At 39.6% G+C, this 17,929-nt stretch overlaps 2 protein-coding genes across 2 annotated transcripts in view; one reads left to right on the top strand and one right to left on the bottom strand.

Moving 5' to 3' along the window:
- Positions 1–5,940, top strand: part of TARBP1 (tRNA guanosine 2 -O-methyltransferase TARBP1) — a gene marked incomplete at its 5' end in the record, with an annotated part of 31,222 nt that extends 25,282 nt beyond the window's left edge. The window contains 7 exons of the mRNA XM_083856394.1: positions 70–266; positions 774–855; positions 2,172–2,343; positions 2,591–2,782; positions 3,713–3,837; positions 4,311–4,447; positions 5,570–5,940. Coding sequence (XP_083712520.1) covers positions 70–266; positions 774–855; positions 2,172–2,343; positions 2,591–2,782; positions 3,713–3,837; positions 4,311–4,447; positions 5,570–5,735 — 1,071 coding nt within the window. The 3' untranslated portion in view covers positions 5,736–5,940. The remainder of the gene's footprint in view (positions 1–69; positions 267–773; positions 856–2,171; positions 2,344–2,590; positions 2,783–3,712; positions 3,838–4,310; positions 4,448–5,569) is intronic.
- Positions 5,941–6,470: 530 nt separating this feature from the next.
- Positions 6,471–8,347, bottom strand: COA6 (cytochrome c oxidase assembly factor 6). Its single transcript, XM_083856393.1, has 2 exons — positions 7,848–8,347; positions 6,471–6,935 (listed from the first exon to the last, which is right to left on the bottom strand). The coding sequence occupies exons 1-2, from the start codon at positions 7,989–7,991 to the stop codon at positions 6,840–6,842; spliced, it is 240 nt and encodes a 79-aa protein (XP_083712519.1). The 5' UTR covers positions 7,992–8,347; the 3' UTR covers positions 6,471–6,839.
- Positions 8,348–17,929: the final 9,582 nt, after the last annotated feature.

Below are 17,929 nucleotides of genomic sequence, written 5' to 3'. Positions count from 1 at the left end.
CCACTCATCACTTCTGAATGGTAAATTAAAACTTAAAATAAAGAAGCTTCTTTGTCTTTGTTTCTTTAGAAGCCAGCTCTGAAGAAAGCCCTTACAGTTGTTCTACAATGGTGTTTCAGTCATAATTTCAGCGTTCGACTTTATGCATTAATTGCCCTTAAAAAAATCTGGGGTATGTGCAGAATGCTGCATGTGGAAGAATTTGAAGCTCTGACACCAGTTATTGAATCTAGCCTTCAACAAGTGGAAAACATGCACGGCACAGGGTTAGTAACATTCTTTACAGCTTAACATTGTTCTTCTGAGTCACTTGCAGCAAGTGAAGTTTTCTAAAATGGCACTTGATAATTTTTATGGGGTTTTATGGTTTTTTTAATCTCTATTTAAAAAGAAGTTGATGTAGGGAGACATGATATGGAAAAAAGCAGCAAAGGAAAGAGTCTTGACTTTTTTTTTTTTTTAACAGCTAAAAGCTGACACTGAACCATAGGCTAGTATCCAGTTTCCATAGGATACTTCTTGCCAAACTCCTTTTGATAATAGAATTTGGAGATGTATTATGGGCCTTTCTTGAAATGTAACTAAATCTTATTTTCTGAATGCTGTTCGTTTTTAAAAAACTGGCCCTTACTTAATTGTTGAAGTATTTTCTTTCCTATACAATACATAGTAAATAAATTAGGTTGCCTTATGCCAATCTGATGATTGAATTTTTAAAAATATCCAGCACATTGCTTTTTTAATGTATCCTACATTACTTTCTGTACTTGCAGGAATGCCAGAAGGAACTGGCAGCGAATCCAAGATCACTTCTTCTTTGCAATATTTCATCCAGTTGAGGATTATAGTCTAGAGGCAAGTCCAAGACCACACTATTTGTCTAGTTAAAAAATACAACTCTATTTTTATCTTTTTTTGGTATCTTCTAATATGGGATGAAATTATCAACTATTATTAGTTTAAAACCCCAAAGAATTACTTCACCCAGATTGTGATGGGCTTTAGAATAAGATTGCATCTTAGTTCTTCTACTTGGTACTGTGTTAAAAACCCAGGTCAGTTAGGAAGAGGTGTGTGTGATGAATGTGCCTATCTGTGGCAATTAATCAGGTGTTATATTTGTGACTGGAAAGGTTCATTCTAGTAACTGAAGAGCATCTACTCAGTTGAGGTAGTTTATTAGGATTTTTAAGGCATCTGTTCCCAGAACAGATGTTAAAGTTGCTTAACTGGATTGTTTGATGTGAATGGGATAGAGATGTATCACTTCCAGAGCACCTTTTTCAGCCACCTTTTTTGATATAGCTCAAATAACTGACAGCTGAATAAACATTTTCATCATTGAAGATGGAAGGAAGGCAAAAATATGGGTGCAGATAAATAGAAAAGACGAACTAAACTCAAAATACAAGATAAGCATGGATACAAATGGGGTATATGTTCTTGCAGAAACAGTGCCATCTTTGACAGAAGAAATTGTTTCTTCTTTTAACTGATATTCTGTGAAATATTTTTGTGAACACAAATGTGCTAAATAGTGGAAAGTAAAAGTCCTGAACAGGAGGAAAAACCCAACAAAGCGAGCCTGATATTTGTGAAGCATTTGAATGTATTCAAGGTGCATCATCACCTTTGTCTTGAAGGGTGCATCAGGATAAACAAAAAGTCTAGTTTTTAAACTCTTTGACTTACTTCCCTTGGGATGTGTGGTTTTTCCTCCTTGATAAATCATGTTTAGCTGGATGTACTGGTTGTGTTGAGCTGGATTTTACCACTAGATTTCAATGCTTTCAACTATTTTTCTTTTGATATTAAATAAATCTGCATCCTTTACTAGAAAGTTGTAGGAGTATTTGAAAACTCTTACGCATATAAGATTTTCTCTTAACCCTTGTGCTTTGGTGTTCTACACTTTCAGAACAGTAATCAGTGTAGATCCTCAGGAAAATTTTAATTAGACAGAGAATATGTCGAAGTTTTAGATAGCACTCTAAAGTAAAGTTATGAATATTGAGAGACATACTGGTAAGCTGTATTAAGTACCAAAAAAAAGCAAGTATTAAAAGCATAGGAGGTTAGATAATAGACATGTTCCATTAAACTGCCAGGGATTAATTACCTGTTTCTGCTTGCTTTAGTGACTGTGCTGATAAAACTGTGTTGCATTGCAGACGATATTTTACACTCTTCCCCACCTTTCGGAGCTCGCTGAAGATGAATGGATCCCCCTCTCTAAATTTGACAGATTCACTGACATTCCTTTGCCAGCAGCATTTCAGTGGTGCCATTCCCGAATGGAACTTCGTGATCTGAAACCAAGTGACTGGTCTCAGCAAGACATGGGTAAAGTACAGCCAGTCTGTATTAATTTTAATTACTTGTATGGAGTAGCTGTGTGCATCTGTATTCAGTCTAATCTCTGGTTTTCAGCTGAAGTAAACTTTCATCTATGTGAGCAGAACATGTCCCATAAAATAATCGTAGATGATGAATGGTATCTCCAGGATTACCATTTGGATTATCTTATTATTGAAGCACTAGTTTTGCTCCCATTTGCATATCCATATGAACATACAGTTTTTTGTAATAGGTTCACATTCAGCTGAAGCAGACAGCCAGACAGAGTGGACTGATGTTCAGAAAAAGATTATACCCTGGAAGAACAGCACTCCTAGTTTAGACTTGGAAACAGCGTTTCAGGATCGTGCTGCTAAACTTGGCAAATCAAACAGCAGATTGATTGTGGTGGCTTCACTTATTGATAAACCTACCAACTTAGGAGGTAAGATTGACTGTACATTTTCAAACTTTTATTTTAGATATTGGAGCACACTTAGATAATAGAAGTTTATTTTATGTTGATAATTAGAAAATTATTTAAGTACTGTTCAGAACAATAGATCATTATGCTGAAAGAAACTGGTAGCCAAAGAAAATCCTACCCACTTCAGAGAAAGGGGTCTTCTACTGTTACATTTTAAGGAAAAAAAAGGAAGTACTTACTCATAGCATGAATTAATTAAGTAGAGTTTTGCTGTAAATCATGCTCAGTTTCTTGCTGATTCTAAATCTGCTACAATTGAGCTTTTCAACTGTGTATGCCAAGGAGATTATTTGCTTTTTCATTTATTTTCTGTAACAATTGAACCAATCTTGTAAACCTACAAGATTCTCATATCTGTTGGACAGCAGAGTCCCATTTCCTGAGTAAGATTGCCTTCATGATGTGTCAGCTGTGACATAATAAATCCTGCAAATACTTTATTGTGTGTGATGTTAGCAGTTTGAGTAACTGCAGTGAGTAATGAAAAGCCCACAAGCTAGTATACTGTCTGCATTGTAATGCTGTTATGTGTCATCCTCTTTCATTTAACAGATACTGGATTTAAAGCTTAAACTTGTGTGTGGATGTGTCAAACCATCCATCCTTGCTAAGGCTTGGACACTTAACCCCTTACTTAGTGTAATTAGTATTTTAAAAGCATGTTGTCAGACAGAGTGCTTTTCTAATTTTTATCTTTCTGCTAAGTTACAAAACATTTTTTCCTGTAATTTATATACAACAAGGTGTGGCTTGGAAGACCTGAAACTAATTAAATATAGATAACTAAAGTAGCCATTGCTCTTTTGCTTTCTTTGTCATTATCACTTGGTGTTCTGGCTTGATGTTTATTTTCTACACAAAAATCACTTATATTTCTTGCTTTTGTAGGTTTGTGTCGTACAAGTGAAATATTTGGGGTATCTGCACTAGTTGTTGGCAGTCTTCATTATATACAAGATAAGCAGTTTCAGCATCTGAGTGTTTCTGCAGAGCAGTGGCTACCCCTTGTCGAGGTGAATGGAAACATTTTAATAGCTCAAAAATGCATTCAGCATGTTCAGTTTGTCAGATGCATCGTTAGGAGTCTTTTATTTTTTATCTTGAAAAAAATATCTTTTTGTTTAATGGAAGCTCCTGCTGTTTTCTCTGACACTTAATATTGTATGTTTTAGGTCAACCTTATAAAAACAATTTAGAATATTTGCAATTTCTTATTGCTGTGATTAACTGTGATGATGTGAGCTGTCATTGTTACCTCTTTCTTCATTGTATTGGTGGGGGTAATTTGTGGCATTACCTAACTTTTTGTGCTACTGCTGAAGAGCTTTTAAAATGCTAAATTATGTATATGGACAGTCTTTGGGGATAAAAGTGATTAATCTTAAAAAGTGTCCAAGTATTTTTTTTTTTTTTTACAATAACTTCAGAAGTTTACAAAAGGTGATATTTAAGTGTTTTTGTATTTTTCTCTACTTTTAATGCACAGGTGAAACCATCTCAGCTTGTTGATTATTTACAGCAGAAGAAAACAGAAGGCTACACTATTATTGGTGTGGAGCAGACAGCTAAAAGTTTTGATCTTACAGAATATTGCTTCCCAGAGAAATCACTGTTATTGCTGGGGTAAGAGCACACAGTTTTGTAAATGTACCTCTTGCACTCCATCCCTTTCTCTAGTCAAAGTTTGATCATAGGAAAACCAAGTGACAATAGTAAAGGTGATTCAGGAATGGGAAGTAATTACGGGAAGAGCAGTCCTTGGCTTTATGTGCTAAGGACCACGAGGTATTGATATCTACTGAATGACCCATCTCATATTTAATAACCTATCCATACACTGTAACACCTTTTAATAAGGGTGAAGGTAGCAACAGCATGGGGTGTATTTTTCTGGGAGTGCTAAAGGTAACGTATTCAGTTTAGTTATGTGGGGCCCTGGGTGTATGGGCTGTGGTGAGCTCAAGATTGATGCATTATATCACATCTAGATATATATCTATATCTATCTATCTATCTGCAATATCTATATATTTTAAATATATATAGAGAGATATTTTTTATATATATATATATATATATATATATATATATATGTATGTATATATAAAATATATTGCAGGTAAAAAGTCTGCAGTAAACCACATACAAGTGAGAAAGCTCCTGGCATGGCCAGGGCTACTGAGTGAAACCATGAAGAAGGGCCTGGCTGTCCCCTTAGGACAAAGTTTTTTCCCAACTTTTTTTATATGTAGCATGTCTTCAGAATGGAGTGCTCATAATCACTTTGTTCTCTTTTAATTAAAAACAGTAGCTTTAATTTCCAGTAAATATTCAGTATCCTCTGGTGTGCTCAGTTTTGACATTCCTTTGTGCTGAGACCTGAATGTAAAGTGGGCAGTTGAGCTTTCCTGCTGTGCCAGCAGCTTCATACCATGGTCATTTCACTATATATGGAGTTTAAAAACAAAAGCAGAGTCTTTATGCTGGGTGATCAGCTATTGCTGGGCTAGTGAACTGAAAATTGAGTCTTCAACCAGTTTTTTTACATCAAAACTTAAGTCAGCTCTCTCCATGTTTTCTTTGTAATGTATTACTGTTTTTTCAAAAATTCATTTCTTGTCACCAGTTACCACATAGTGCCATTTGTCAAAAGGTGTTTGGATGCTGTCTTGACATTTGCATTTTTTGCTTTCTGGAACAAAAATGCCCTCTCTCAGATACAAGTTACTGTTTCTTCTTTACTAGAAATGAACATGAAGGAATCCCAGCCAACCTGATTCACCATCTGGATGTCTGTGTGGAAATTCCTCAGCAGGGCATTATTCGGTCACTCAACGTCCATGTGAGTGGAGCTCTGCTGATCTGGGAGTACACAAGACAACAAGTGATCAAGCAAAAAGAACAACAATAACTGCCCAGAGCCTTGTGCCTTACTGTACAGCTGGACGGCTTACTACGGTGCTATGACGTGAAATTGGGAATAGATAAGATACAAACTCAGGGTGAACGAGAATTCTTAATTTTGCATGTTCTGTTCTCTGTAGTGTTCAGAGTGACTTTTAAATGCCTTAATACTTTACCTCCTTAAATTGTTGCATTGGAAATAAATAATATTTATACTGCATGTGGCATGTGTTTTTTCTGCCGAATGTCAGCACAGTACTTTGAACAGTCCCAAACTGAAAACACAAGATTTTTAATGGAGTCACTTCGGTGACTGCACTTGGAATTGAAGTCATGCCTTTAGCCATAGTGTTAAATGATTGCAGCTCCTTGTTTAAATGCCTTCTAGAGTCACATTTATTAATCCTGCTGTAGACAGTCTGTGCCTTTAAATAAAGCTGCATCACTAAGGTAATCCAATTCTACAAAAGGCCATAATGTGAGAATTGTGAGAAATAACTGGACATAGTTCTAGCAGAGATACTGACTGAAAACCTGTCACCAATGTAAAAATTCCTATTGCTTATAAAAAATAAGCGTAGTCAAAACAGAAAATTACATATCATATGCAAAGGATTGCTTTAGGTCTTCTAATGACCACTGTTGTACAAATTAGTATCTGACTTAAACTGTATTTTAAAATAGTTTGAAATACAAATACAAATTTTATGATACAATCCACTGCTTTTGACAAGAAAGGCAAGTTGGAATGGACTTCTTTATTTTAGGAAAAAGCTGGTTCACTTATGGAAAAACAATATCTTTTTCTCTTTAGAATATGTACACTTCAGTATTAAATAGTCATTTATTCCTGTGAAACAATTTTACTAATTATACATTCAAACCCTTAAATTTGTGGACAGCCCTACACCATATTACATTGACTTGTAACTCATCAGAAAGCTGTCCATGACCCTTTTTTTTCAGCAGACACGAGACCGGGCAACAAGAAGAGCAGTCTGCGTTTCAGGGAGACTGCTACTTTACCAGTTCTTGCACTCAAGCAGCTTCTGTTGCTTTCTCTGGCTTCTTCCTTCTATAGTTACTCTCACTTGATTTGAGAACAGAGTTCCTAAGACTTTCCAGCAGTTTCGTAAGGATGAAACCCTTCAGTCTCAAGCTTCTTTTTATATTTTAAAAAGTCTCTTCTTTTGTCAAAGTGTTTAACCTGTTTTAAAAGAAGAGAAAGGATGTTCATTAGAAGAAACTAGCAAGAGGAAGGAGCTTTGTGTAAACAGTCTTTGGTCACTGAACTTAGGGAGGATTTTAATGCACTAGTTCAGAGTTTCTTCTGTTGAAGACTAAAGAGTGGTGTGTTCAGTTTTTGGGTGTTCTTTACCATTTTAAAAGTGAACTTTAGTTTAAGTTCGCCACCCTGTTACTTCATTAAGATCTTAGATGCCTTTCTCTTTTTGCTGCCTTGAACAAAAATTATTTGTGATGCAAAGGTAAGTCCAGCAGCTTTTCTATGGTAGCAGAGCCTATGTAACCTCTGAGTTCAGTGCCTAGAACCACTGATGTTCACGGTGCAAAGCACTGCAGATGAGACCACCATCCCTAGAGAGAACAAACAGCAGACCTGCACTGTTCCAAGTGTAAGTCAGTGCAGCAGCTGTGGAGATACTCAGGCTTTTTAACTGACTTCAGTCTGCCACCTGCAACAGGAACCGTTCTGATCCTCAAACACCACTGTTATTAAAGAACAATGCCTATTAGAATTACAGCTTGAGCTCATAAAAAACACAAGAATGGGTTACATGCAGGCAGGTGCCTCACTGTGAAATTATACTGCACGAAAAAAAAGGTATTTTTATGCACAAGCCCTCAGATGCCAGTCTTAAAAACGCCATGCCCTGCACAGCCTGTGAGGCAGCTCCCTTCTGTACTGGCCTTTAAACAGGAATTTCTGGGCACTTCTACAATATTTCGAGTACAGGAGCTGTCCTCTCCCGGCCAGCCAGAAGCTGTGAAATATTGAAATACTGCAAACCCAGCTAGGCCTGGCACGGCTGAGGGTTCTGCGGGCTGCCCGGGCTGGGCCCTGCAGGAGGCGGGCGCTGCCATCCCGCACGGTGCTCACCCACTGCTGCGGGCACCGCGACTCGAAGGCCCGGCGCAGCTTCTCGCACTTGGCGGCGTCATCTCCGTGGCTGTCCAGGCACTGCCAGAACTCGTCCCGGGCCCCCCAGCACGCTTTCCTCTCCTCCATGGTGGGCGCCGCCATCCCGCCGGCCGCTGTCCCAGCGCTGCCGAGCCTGGGGAGAGCCCCACACGGGCCCGCACTCGCTTCCTCCGCACCCGCCCGCCAAGGTCGCGCTCCGGAAGCGATCCCGGCGCTTTCCTGGGTACGGGCGGGAATTAATCCTCCCTCCCGCCGCTCCTCCCTTCCCGCCTCTGTCCCGCCCCCGGGGCCGGCCCAGGCCTGAGGGGGCCACCATGTCCTGTCCTCCTCAGGGCTCCCCTCGTCCCCTCCTCCTCAGGGCTCCTGGAGCCTCTCGGTCGCAAAAGCTATTTGGAACATCACATAAAAGCGTCAGTTGCCACAAGTGCTTTTCTGTGCTTCATTTTTTTTTTTTTTTTTTTTTTTTTTTTTTTTTTTTTTTTTTTTTTTCCCCCGGTGTCATCCTCTGTTGTCCAGCACATGATCAGCAGCTGTTTGTTCTCGTGGGTTTGGTGCAGTGGGTTGTGTGTTCAGAGAAAGGAAGTGTCTCTGCTTTCCCTTTTGGCCCATGACAGATGGATGAGTGTTTGTAAAATGTTTGGGACCAGTTTCCATGTGGTATTTTTAAAGCCCTAGGAGCTGGAACTCAAGTTCCAGTTGGTGCCTTAAGTTTTGGCTTTCATGTGTTTTAGATTCTGTGCTGCCTATAGGGGTGTAGTTCTGAGCCTCACACTAAGTGTTAGTAAACTCTCCTCACAGAGCAGGGAGACAAAACAAACCCTTCTCCTGCTGAGGACCAAGGACAACTTTCAGGCCCAAAAGCATAAATGGAGGACTGAGGGAAGCAACAAGAAGGATGAGACCTCACAACCTGAAGCTGTAATTGGATAATTAAACCCCAATATGCAAATAGACCAAAACTTATAAAAAATGTAAGACCTCGTGACCTTGAGTGTAGTCCTAGTCAGGCTCTTTTCCTGCCCCAGGTGTATCCTAAAGGCCTTTCAATAAATACCTACTTTATTCTCCAGCTCTGACAAGACTCTGTGTCAGGTCAGCCTTCCCAAGGCATCACAGTAATGCTGAGCAATGGCAGGTGTAAATGAGCTACTTCAGGCTTTGAGAATTTAATGAATTAGAGGGAGAAAAGATCTGAGAGCACTTGCAGCATTGTAAATTTGCCACACTTTAAATAACATAACAGTAAGGTAGGAAGGCTGATAAAGATAGCACAGACATAGTGCATTTTTGCCAGTTTTCCTTGCAGCATGGCTCCTCCTGAGAGCTGGTCCATCGATTTCATTCAGCACAGACCACTCTAGAAAGGTTTCTTGGAACGAACTCTGTCACTGAGTCAAGCTGGCTGCCCCAGTGAAAGAAAAATCTACCCATAGTCAAGGTGGTAAAAGAGCAAGAGAAGCCTGGGGACAGCCAGGTGGTGACCAAAGTCTGCCACACTGGCAGAGAGCATCCAGAAGCACAGTCTGTTCCATTATTTCATTTGAGACCTGGTGACATTTCCTGTAGAAGAAAGAAGAATTGGTGGTCTCCTTTTATGCATCAATTCCACCTGGAAATGTGGACCAGTTTTGCAGTTTTGAAAGCTATGGCACACGTTCCCATAGTAACACACTGCAGTTTTTGGGAAAGGTGACATTTTGGCATCGGGGAAGAGCCTAGCTCTGCCAGCTGCTGAGCCCTTGGCAGCTCCCAGATGCCCGGCTGTTTTTCCTGGCAGCTCCCAGAATGGCCGGCAGCTTTCCTGGGAGTTTGCTGGTAGCCAATGCTCGTTCTGGTGTGTGAGGCCACTCAGCAGCCTGTTCAGGGGGTGGGTGTAGCTGTCAACCTACCTTGAGCTGGCTTTTTTCTGCAGCCCGTGGTAATGGTGGGTGGTGGGCATCCTTTCCTGGTTCCCCTTGCAGGGGGCTCACTCATCTTGGTACATGAAAGCTGTTTTAGGAGAGGGACAAAGATTTGCACTTCTTCAGCAGAGCCCTCTCATAAACCACCCAGATCTGGAGGGGATTTTGTTTGTTGAAATGCCCAACCATCCCTTCGGAAGGGACACTCTTTTGGAGGAACATGAATGTGTCTGCTGCTGTTCACTGTGTGGTGTGTAACACTTGTCCATGTGCTCTGCCCTCCCTATTTGTTTAACTGTCTCCTGTTTGCTACACTATGATAGGTGAGAGATAGAAATGCAGTCAGATAGTTTCTAATAATAGAACAAAGTGTTTAAGGTGAGTTAAAGTTACAGCAAAAATAGAATTTCAGTTGTTTTTATGTTGCAAAGAATAAATGTAGAAGCAAATTTGTATTGTAGCTAACTTAGGACCCTTTTCTTCTCAGGCTTAACAAAGCTAGGTTTTACATGCATGAATGTTGAAAAGAAAATTAATGTTAAGTCTCAAAACCAGAACATGTGATAATGGAATGTAATAATAGGAAATGCCAGTTGTGTTTTTGATTTCAAAATTTATCATGTGTGTAAAGTTGTTTAGTTATTGCATTTATGAAGCAGAGGGGATAATGTGATTATATATAATTAATCGCAAAGCCCAAAGAGCACATCTGGGATATTTGTGATAAATAGTTTATTCTTTAATGACCTGTAGCCTGAAAAGTGCTCACTGGAGACAATTGTAAATAACTCTGTGTAATGGATATTAGGGAAATTTAATGATATGGTTTTAGAAAGTGCATGAATAAAGAAACACATAGATTCAGATAATAAATTTTTAATGTCAATATTTTTATTTGGTTAAACTGCTGTCTGTAAGAGGGTAGAGGTTTTTTGTTGCTAGTTAGCCAATTCTAAGTATTTATCCGTAGCCTTTTGTTTTCAGAAATGTGCCCAGGGAGTAATGAATGCCATATTTATAGTAATAGGCTAATGTTCTAGAAAGATGGGAGAAAAAAATCCAGATTTGTTAGGTGTGCTAGTTTCCACAGTTGAAGCCTTTGAATTACATTTCCATTTAGCAGTTAGAGAGATACATGTTAAAGAAATAGATGCCAATTTCCCACTGAAACTCTTCCCAGCAGTGTGCTGGAGTGAATCATGTGATGTTTATACAGTGGTTCAGCTCTCAAGCTCTTTTGTGCCTGTCCTTGCTAATTGGGATAGGGCACTGAGTGGGCTTTGCCTTCTAGTTAATGCCCAACAGCTCACTCCTCACCTACAGCCATACTAACCCAGTATTTAATTGAAATGTGCCCAGCAGATTCTTCATTTTTAGCTATAATGATTTCTCCTTTTACACTGGAAGCAATTACTATATTATAGGTGTCCCCATGACCAATAATAGAAGCACTCCTTGATGTACTGTAGCTGTGTGCTTATACCAGGAATTCAGTTAATTTCTTTTTCTTTTATTGAAATATTCTGATGTATGATCCTTATCAATGACAGATATTCAGGGAACTGAATTTAAAATCGAGTTCTTTAAGCAATATAGCCCTTTGTCTAACTGTTTATTTTGCTGGAAATAATAAAGAAATCTTACCTGGAGTACCCTGGGGAATTTTATTCTGTAGTGGAATAACAAGAATTTATTTTAAAAAATTAAAAAAATACGTAGTTCAAGAGAACTATATATTAAGATTCTTTCCCTCCCACCCAACTTCCTTCTTAAATGTCCATTAAAGATGTAACTCTAACACCTTTTACTGGCACTTCTTGTCATTCCATTCACTTTCATGTTTTCACCTGGTTTCCACATTTTTTTCCTTTCTTTTTGATATATTTGATTTCTTCAAATTGGTCTCTTGTCCCTTTATTTGCATTCCTTCCCTGATTTCAGGATTTGAATTGGAGTAATTTTGGCACATTTTGGTCCTTTTCACCGCCCCTCATTTCATCTGAGTCCATTTGTTTGGAATCACTCCAGTTCCAAACTTATTTTTCTGTTTTTTTCAGTTGCACTGTTTTTGATCATGTCTCCTTTCCAGAGCAGTTGTTCAACTTTGTTCTCTGATTCCATAGCCATACAGTGTTCCTGGCTTTGCTTGGTTAATTAAAGTTATTATGAAAATCCAAATTCATTACAATGAATTATTTTACCTGGTTTTTTTATTAAAAAGGCGCAAATTACGAAGAAGCCTCATGAACTGCATACAGTAATTTTAAATTGAAACATTTTAGAATTGTATTCTCTACTTTCTGTGGCCTTCTGCAAAGCCCTGCTCTTCATTATTTCATGAAGAAATAATACGTTTCTTCTGTGTTTTACTTTTGTGAATTTCTTTTTAACAATAGCATGCTTATACTTGCAATGAGTTTGAAAAATTTATTTTTATAAAAATTTAAGCAAAAATCTCTGTATTAATGAAGAAGGAGAAGTGTATGAGGAGAAAGAAAACTAGCTTTTGTAGGATGGTCTTCACAGATTGGTTCTCCAGATCTCTAAAATGTGGATTATCATGTGGGGTTTTATATATATATATATATATATATATATATATATATATATTTTTTTTTTTTTTTTTTTTTTTTTGGTTATTTTTTTGTTATTTTTTTTGTTATTTTTTTTAAACTGTGTGTTGGGATTCTAAACTCGATTTCTTCAGAAGACTCTCTGTGCTGGGTGTTGTGATGAGTATCCCTGCACTAGGGAGTGCCAAAGTGAAGTGAACACAGAGGATGCAGCACACCAGGGCTTGGGACACCAGGGGAGGGACAGAGATAGGGACACTGCCCCAGCTTTCTGTGCAGCTCCGTGTGTACAAGAGGGCTGGCTGTGTGCATTGATCAGGAGCCATCTGTGAGGCTGATATGGAGACAGAGGAGAAAGAATGGACAGGATGGTGGTTCTTCACCTTCTCCAGGCCTGTGTTTGGTGATTTGAAGCCTACTGAGCAAAGGCTTTCCTTCTCTTCCTGACCTCTCATGGACATCAGTGGACTACTCTGTGGAGTGTGGTCTGAAATCATTAGGTACCTTGAGGAGTAGTGATTATGGTGCAGAAAAAAGCCCAAAAACTGGAGGGTTTGGATTGTTTTAGGATGATGAAGTAATTTACATTATTTGTAGGCACTTGTTTTTAATGCCAGAATTCCATTTTTGTTCAGTTGTTAGAAAGGAAGAAAACAGAAAAAGGAGTATTTTGGGAAAGGCGGGCGATGGTGGGAAGACTGACTAATTCTCACTCTTCTGTTGGCTCCTGCTTAGCAATTCTCCAAGCTGACCAAGGATGAGACAACTTTGCTTTGCAGCAATGTTGATACTCAGCTTTTTGTGAGAAAGCTAGATGGGAAACTGGAAATCTGCCTGTTCTACAAGCGGACTTCGGTTTTCAAAGCTATATAACTAGAAGTGGAAAACTCATCTTTTGAGTTTCACTGGATGTCTTCAAATCTCTGTGACATGTTATGTACTAAAGAAGGGAAGTGGTTCCTTGTTCTCTCTAAGACTGAAGCATATCCTAAAATATTTTTATAAAATATCCATTTGCATTCTTGCATTCAGATATTGTATTTAATAACTCATCAGCTGCACCAATTACCTTATGTGCACTATAAAGATTGTCTGAAATGTAGGTGTACTGTGCCAGATGGGATTGCTTAAACATGCACAAAAGCAGCATCATTCTCAAACATGGTATTTGTTTCCAAGATCAGTATCAATTTTCTTAGCAGTCAAGTTAGCAAGTGACATGCCTTTGACCAAATCCAAAATCATACAATGAAAGTAATGCTTTGTGTACAAGTCAGGAAGGCATTTAAAATGTATTATTGGTCAAAAATCACCAGGAGACCATTATGCAGCTTACTCTGCTTTCTAAGCTGCAGTCATTAAAAACTTGGCAGCTTCAGAAGCAAAAGGGGCAGTGAGACCTATTGCTGGGAGACTGGAAAGCCATATTCACTGGCCATAATATAAGCTCATAGCCAGGAAAGACAACTTCACGTTTTTGAAGTATTTACAAATTCTGCTGCTTGGAACTCACAGAAATCCAGGTCTTAATTCAAGAATCTTCTAAGTGGATCAACTGTGGATATATGCAGAATCTGGAGTTTTGGTGTAAATATTTTGTGGAAGGTAGGCAAGAAAGCCCTCCCTTAAGAAAAGACAAAATGTTGCTGAGGTCTCAGTCTTTCAGTTGACCTGTCCTTATGTTAAAAGGAGTCTGAAGGATAGATGACTTTCTGCAGACTTCTTTTGGCTCATTTTTTGAGATAATCAGAAACATTACACTTAGATTTTTGAATTTTTTTAATGATGCCTCTTACCAAAGAAATGAAGCTACTGTGGATAAAGGGACATTTTCTTGTGGCTTAGTAATAGGCACAAAATAGCAGGAAAAAAATTATTGCTCAAAAGGAGAGATATTACCAAAGGAGCTGTGCTGAGGCCAGTCTTCTTGGTCACTGATTGGTTAAATGATTGGTCAAAAAAACCCTTTACTGACAATACTTTTTTACTGATTGAAGAGACTAACACTGAGAGGGGATCTGTCACTGTCATGTAGCCAAACAGCAAAATAGCTCTTTGATTGCTGTTGTTCCCAATCAATACACTGGTGGCTATCTTGAGATGTTAGGGGCACTGAATCTAGAAGAGGAAGGAAACCTGTAGATCAAGAGCTGGAAAATTCTGTTTCTCTTCTGATGGGATCATCTGCTTCAGCAGAAGGATTAAAGAACTGTCTCTAGGTCATTGTAGAAAAATTGCGTATCACAAGTTCCTAAGTACATTGCTAATGTGAGCTCCACAACCTCCCTTGTTTAATCCTTTTCCAGAATTGTAACTCTTACTTAGAAGTTCCACTCTTCTCTTGTGAAAAGTTGTTTGCATCTGACTATATCTGTAAAGTACTTGGATAAATACCAATTGCCGTCTTCTTTAAAGTGATCTTGTGCATATGAAGATCCCTCTAACAGAGTTTCAGGTAGAAAAAGATAAGGTCTATTATTTTCAGAAAAATTAGTTTTAGATACTGGTCCTGTCCTTAAGAGTTTTATTTCTCCTTAGAAGATTTTTAGGTTACAGGTAATTAGATCTTTATGCTCTTTTTTTTCTTACTTCCTTTTTAATGTTCAGAACTTCTGCATAAGGTGCAGATTGTTATGGAAATGCCCAAGAACATACCAGCTAAAGAAGGGAATCTTATTGCTTCTCCTTTAATAATTATGAAGTAATTAAACTCATCCATCAAAATCTATTTCTGTAGGCAGTTTTTGCAGAGAGAGGGCTTGCATGAGGACTGAACTGTGAAAGAAGCTTCTCAGCCTTGGCCTTTACCAAGGAATAACTCAGGTTTGGAGGCCTTGAAACTCCATCCTTTCTGCAGTACAAGAAAGGGACATGGAGCCAAACTCACTGTAGTTTATGGATTTATAGCATGTGCACAGACTCAATTTCTTCAAACTGGAGTCATTGCAATGGACAGGTAGGGATCTCGCCCTGGAAAGTGTTTCACAAAAGGCATTTATTTCTGATTCTATCAGCAGCTCTTCTGTGCTTCTGATTCACATGTGCTGCATTATTTCTGGCTGCTTTTCTTTCCCCCTTCCTTGAAGAAATGCCCAGTCCCAGGCTGCTGTCTGAGCCCACACAGCCAAGGCAAGGTGGCTGGTGCTGTTCTTAAGGCTTCTGAAGGGCTGGAGAATCTATATCCTTTTCAGTGAAGAGGAGAGTGTTTCCATGAGTTTCAGTTGTGCACATTTGTGAGTTTATTTGGAATATGATCCAGAGCAATGCAAATCTATCTAGGCTTTCATGTTCACTCACTGCACAGGGAAACCTTCACTTCTCTGTTTGTTTTTGGGCCTGCAGACACCATAGCAGACAGGTTTTTGACCAAAATGGTGTCAGCCTGGTCATGCTGTCTTCTCGGTAAGTTGAAAGTAAAGTATCTTTAGTAACTCTGACCAAGTGAATATTGTACTGGTTTGTTTTGGACTGCTCTGGAGAGCTGGGGATGGGATATTTGTTCCCAAGTTCACAGGAAACATCAATTCAGCCCCAGAACATGGTGATCTACAGGTCCTGCTAGTCTACTCTCAGCTCCCAGAACAGTTAAGCTACGTACTGGTTTCAGTGTCTTTTGTTTAACTGTTGATTATTGTGGTTGGATTTCTGCCCTTCATGGCTGTTTTTTGAAGACTACTGATACGAATACAGCCATTCTAGACAGAAGATCAGGAAAAGCTTTTTAACGTAAGCCCGTCTCTGACCCATGTGCTGACAAAAGGCTCATGCAGTCACCGTGGAGAGTTGCAATAAAAAAATATTACAAAGGTAGCAGCAGGACAAGGACAAAGGCACACAAGGCAAGAGGAGGACTGCTGTGCCCTCTCACTGCTGTATTGTGCAGCAGTGAAAGCCAGCAGCTGCAATGAGGTCTGGTGATGCTATTTGCTTTTCTGAGATTTTTTTTCTCAACTTGCTGTTTTAACAAGCCCACTGGATGGTTACTGGACACTTTGAGGACTAAGCTGGGGCAGAAAGCAGCCAGCCCTTGAACAAGGGTGCACACTTGTGGTTGACAGTGCTCTGTAGGGGCAGGAGATGCACAATGATGATGCAGGAGGGCAGCTTCAGAGACACCTGATGAAGCCTTGTGCTGGAGGGAGAGACCTGCAGTTCTGCCCAAGGAGGAGGTTCAAGGTGGCCAATGGTGGGCTAAAAGTGCTAATTCCAGGCTTGTGTGGCTCTGTGCTGCAGGGCAGGTACAGCCCTGCAGGGCAGTGTGGGGCTCATACAGGGCAGCAGTGGGTCTGACTCACAGACTGCTGCAGAGATTGCACACAGTGCCTTGGCCTCTGAGGGCAAGCAGGAGAGTCTGCCACAGCTCAGCCCTCCTCTCCAAGGCACTCAGTTTGTCCTGGGCATCCTTTCACAGCCTGACATAAGGAGTTCAATTTTGCCTTCACCTGAAGGGTGGCCTGGTTATATCTGATACCTTCTCAAATGTGTTTGCTCTGGCTGGTCCTTCTGGTGAAAGCAAACAACTCCAGTTTTTTTCATTCCTCAGCTTCAGACCTGTGATGCTTTGGCACTTAGAGATGAGCATACATACCATATGGACATGCTGCATTCTGGTTCTCCTAATAACATCCTGGATTTCACTGTCTGGAAGGTTTTTCTACCCAGTGGTTTACTGTCAAGTCAGGTGTTCATGCTTAGGGCAAGGTGTTGCCTGAAAAGATGTAGGTAATTTCACCTGGTTAATATGGCTAGCTCAGAATTGCTTCACATGGGTAATCTAGTCTGCACAGTTCCCACTCAGAAGAGAGATGGTTTCTGAAGTGCTGTTTGAAATCCCAGCCCCTCACATGTATTTAGCCTGTTCTCAGGAAGGATGAGCCAACAGAAAGCAATGACTTAGTTGCATTTGGCAAATCACAGTTTTACTAATGCTGCTGTCCATTCTGGTGCATAAATTCCCCCACAATCCATACTGAATCCCTTTTGTTTAAAAACACACATTAGTTGCAGTTTTTAAGATGGCATTTGGAACCTTTTGAATACTTACAAACTGCATCAAGCACACAAGAAAATGAAGTGTGGAGATCACAGAAGATTCCACTTTGTGGGACTATGGAAGATGGAAGGACTGCTTATATTTATTCTTCTCTGGCCTTGCTCAGAGAGGAGGCTTGGGGAGGATGACATCCTCAAGGATGACAAAATAATTTGTCTGAAGATGGAATAAACTTGAATCTGGGAGTTTTGAGGTCAAATTCTATGTGTGCCCTTCAATGTAGCTATTGGAGTTGTACCTGTGCTCCTATCTTGTGCCTTTACCCTACTCTTCCAAAGAAATAGATATAAAAATTCAGGGGTAATCTCTGTTAGCAAGTCTTTAGTGTCTGGTCATCGAGCAATATGGTGGGGACAAGCACACAGCCCTGACTAGGGCCTGGTTATTAATTCACAATTACTGTTACAAATTCAGGTCCCAAACATGGGATAATAGCTGTTAGCATATGCATGTATGGCTGCTCATTGATGCATTCAAAGATCAGTTTTTCCTTTGGTCTACTTCTGCTGGATG

Source organism: Zosterops lateralis (assembly GCF_965231275.1).
Source record: "Zosterops lateralis genome assembly, chromosome: 3".
In the NCBI taxonomy this organism is placed as follows: domain Eukaryota; kingdom Metazoa; phylum Chordata; class Aves; order Passeriformes; family Zosteropidae; genus Zosterops; species Zosterops lateralis.
This window is presented reverse-complemented; position numbering and strand designations above follow the sequence as displayed.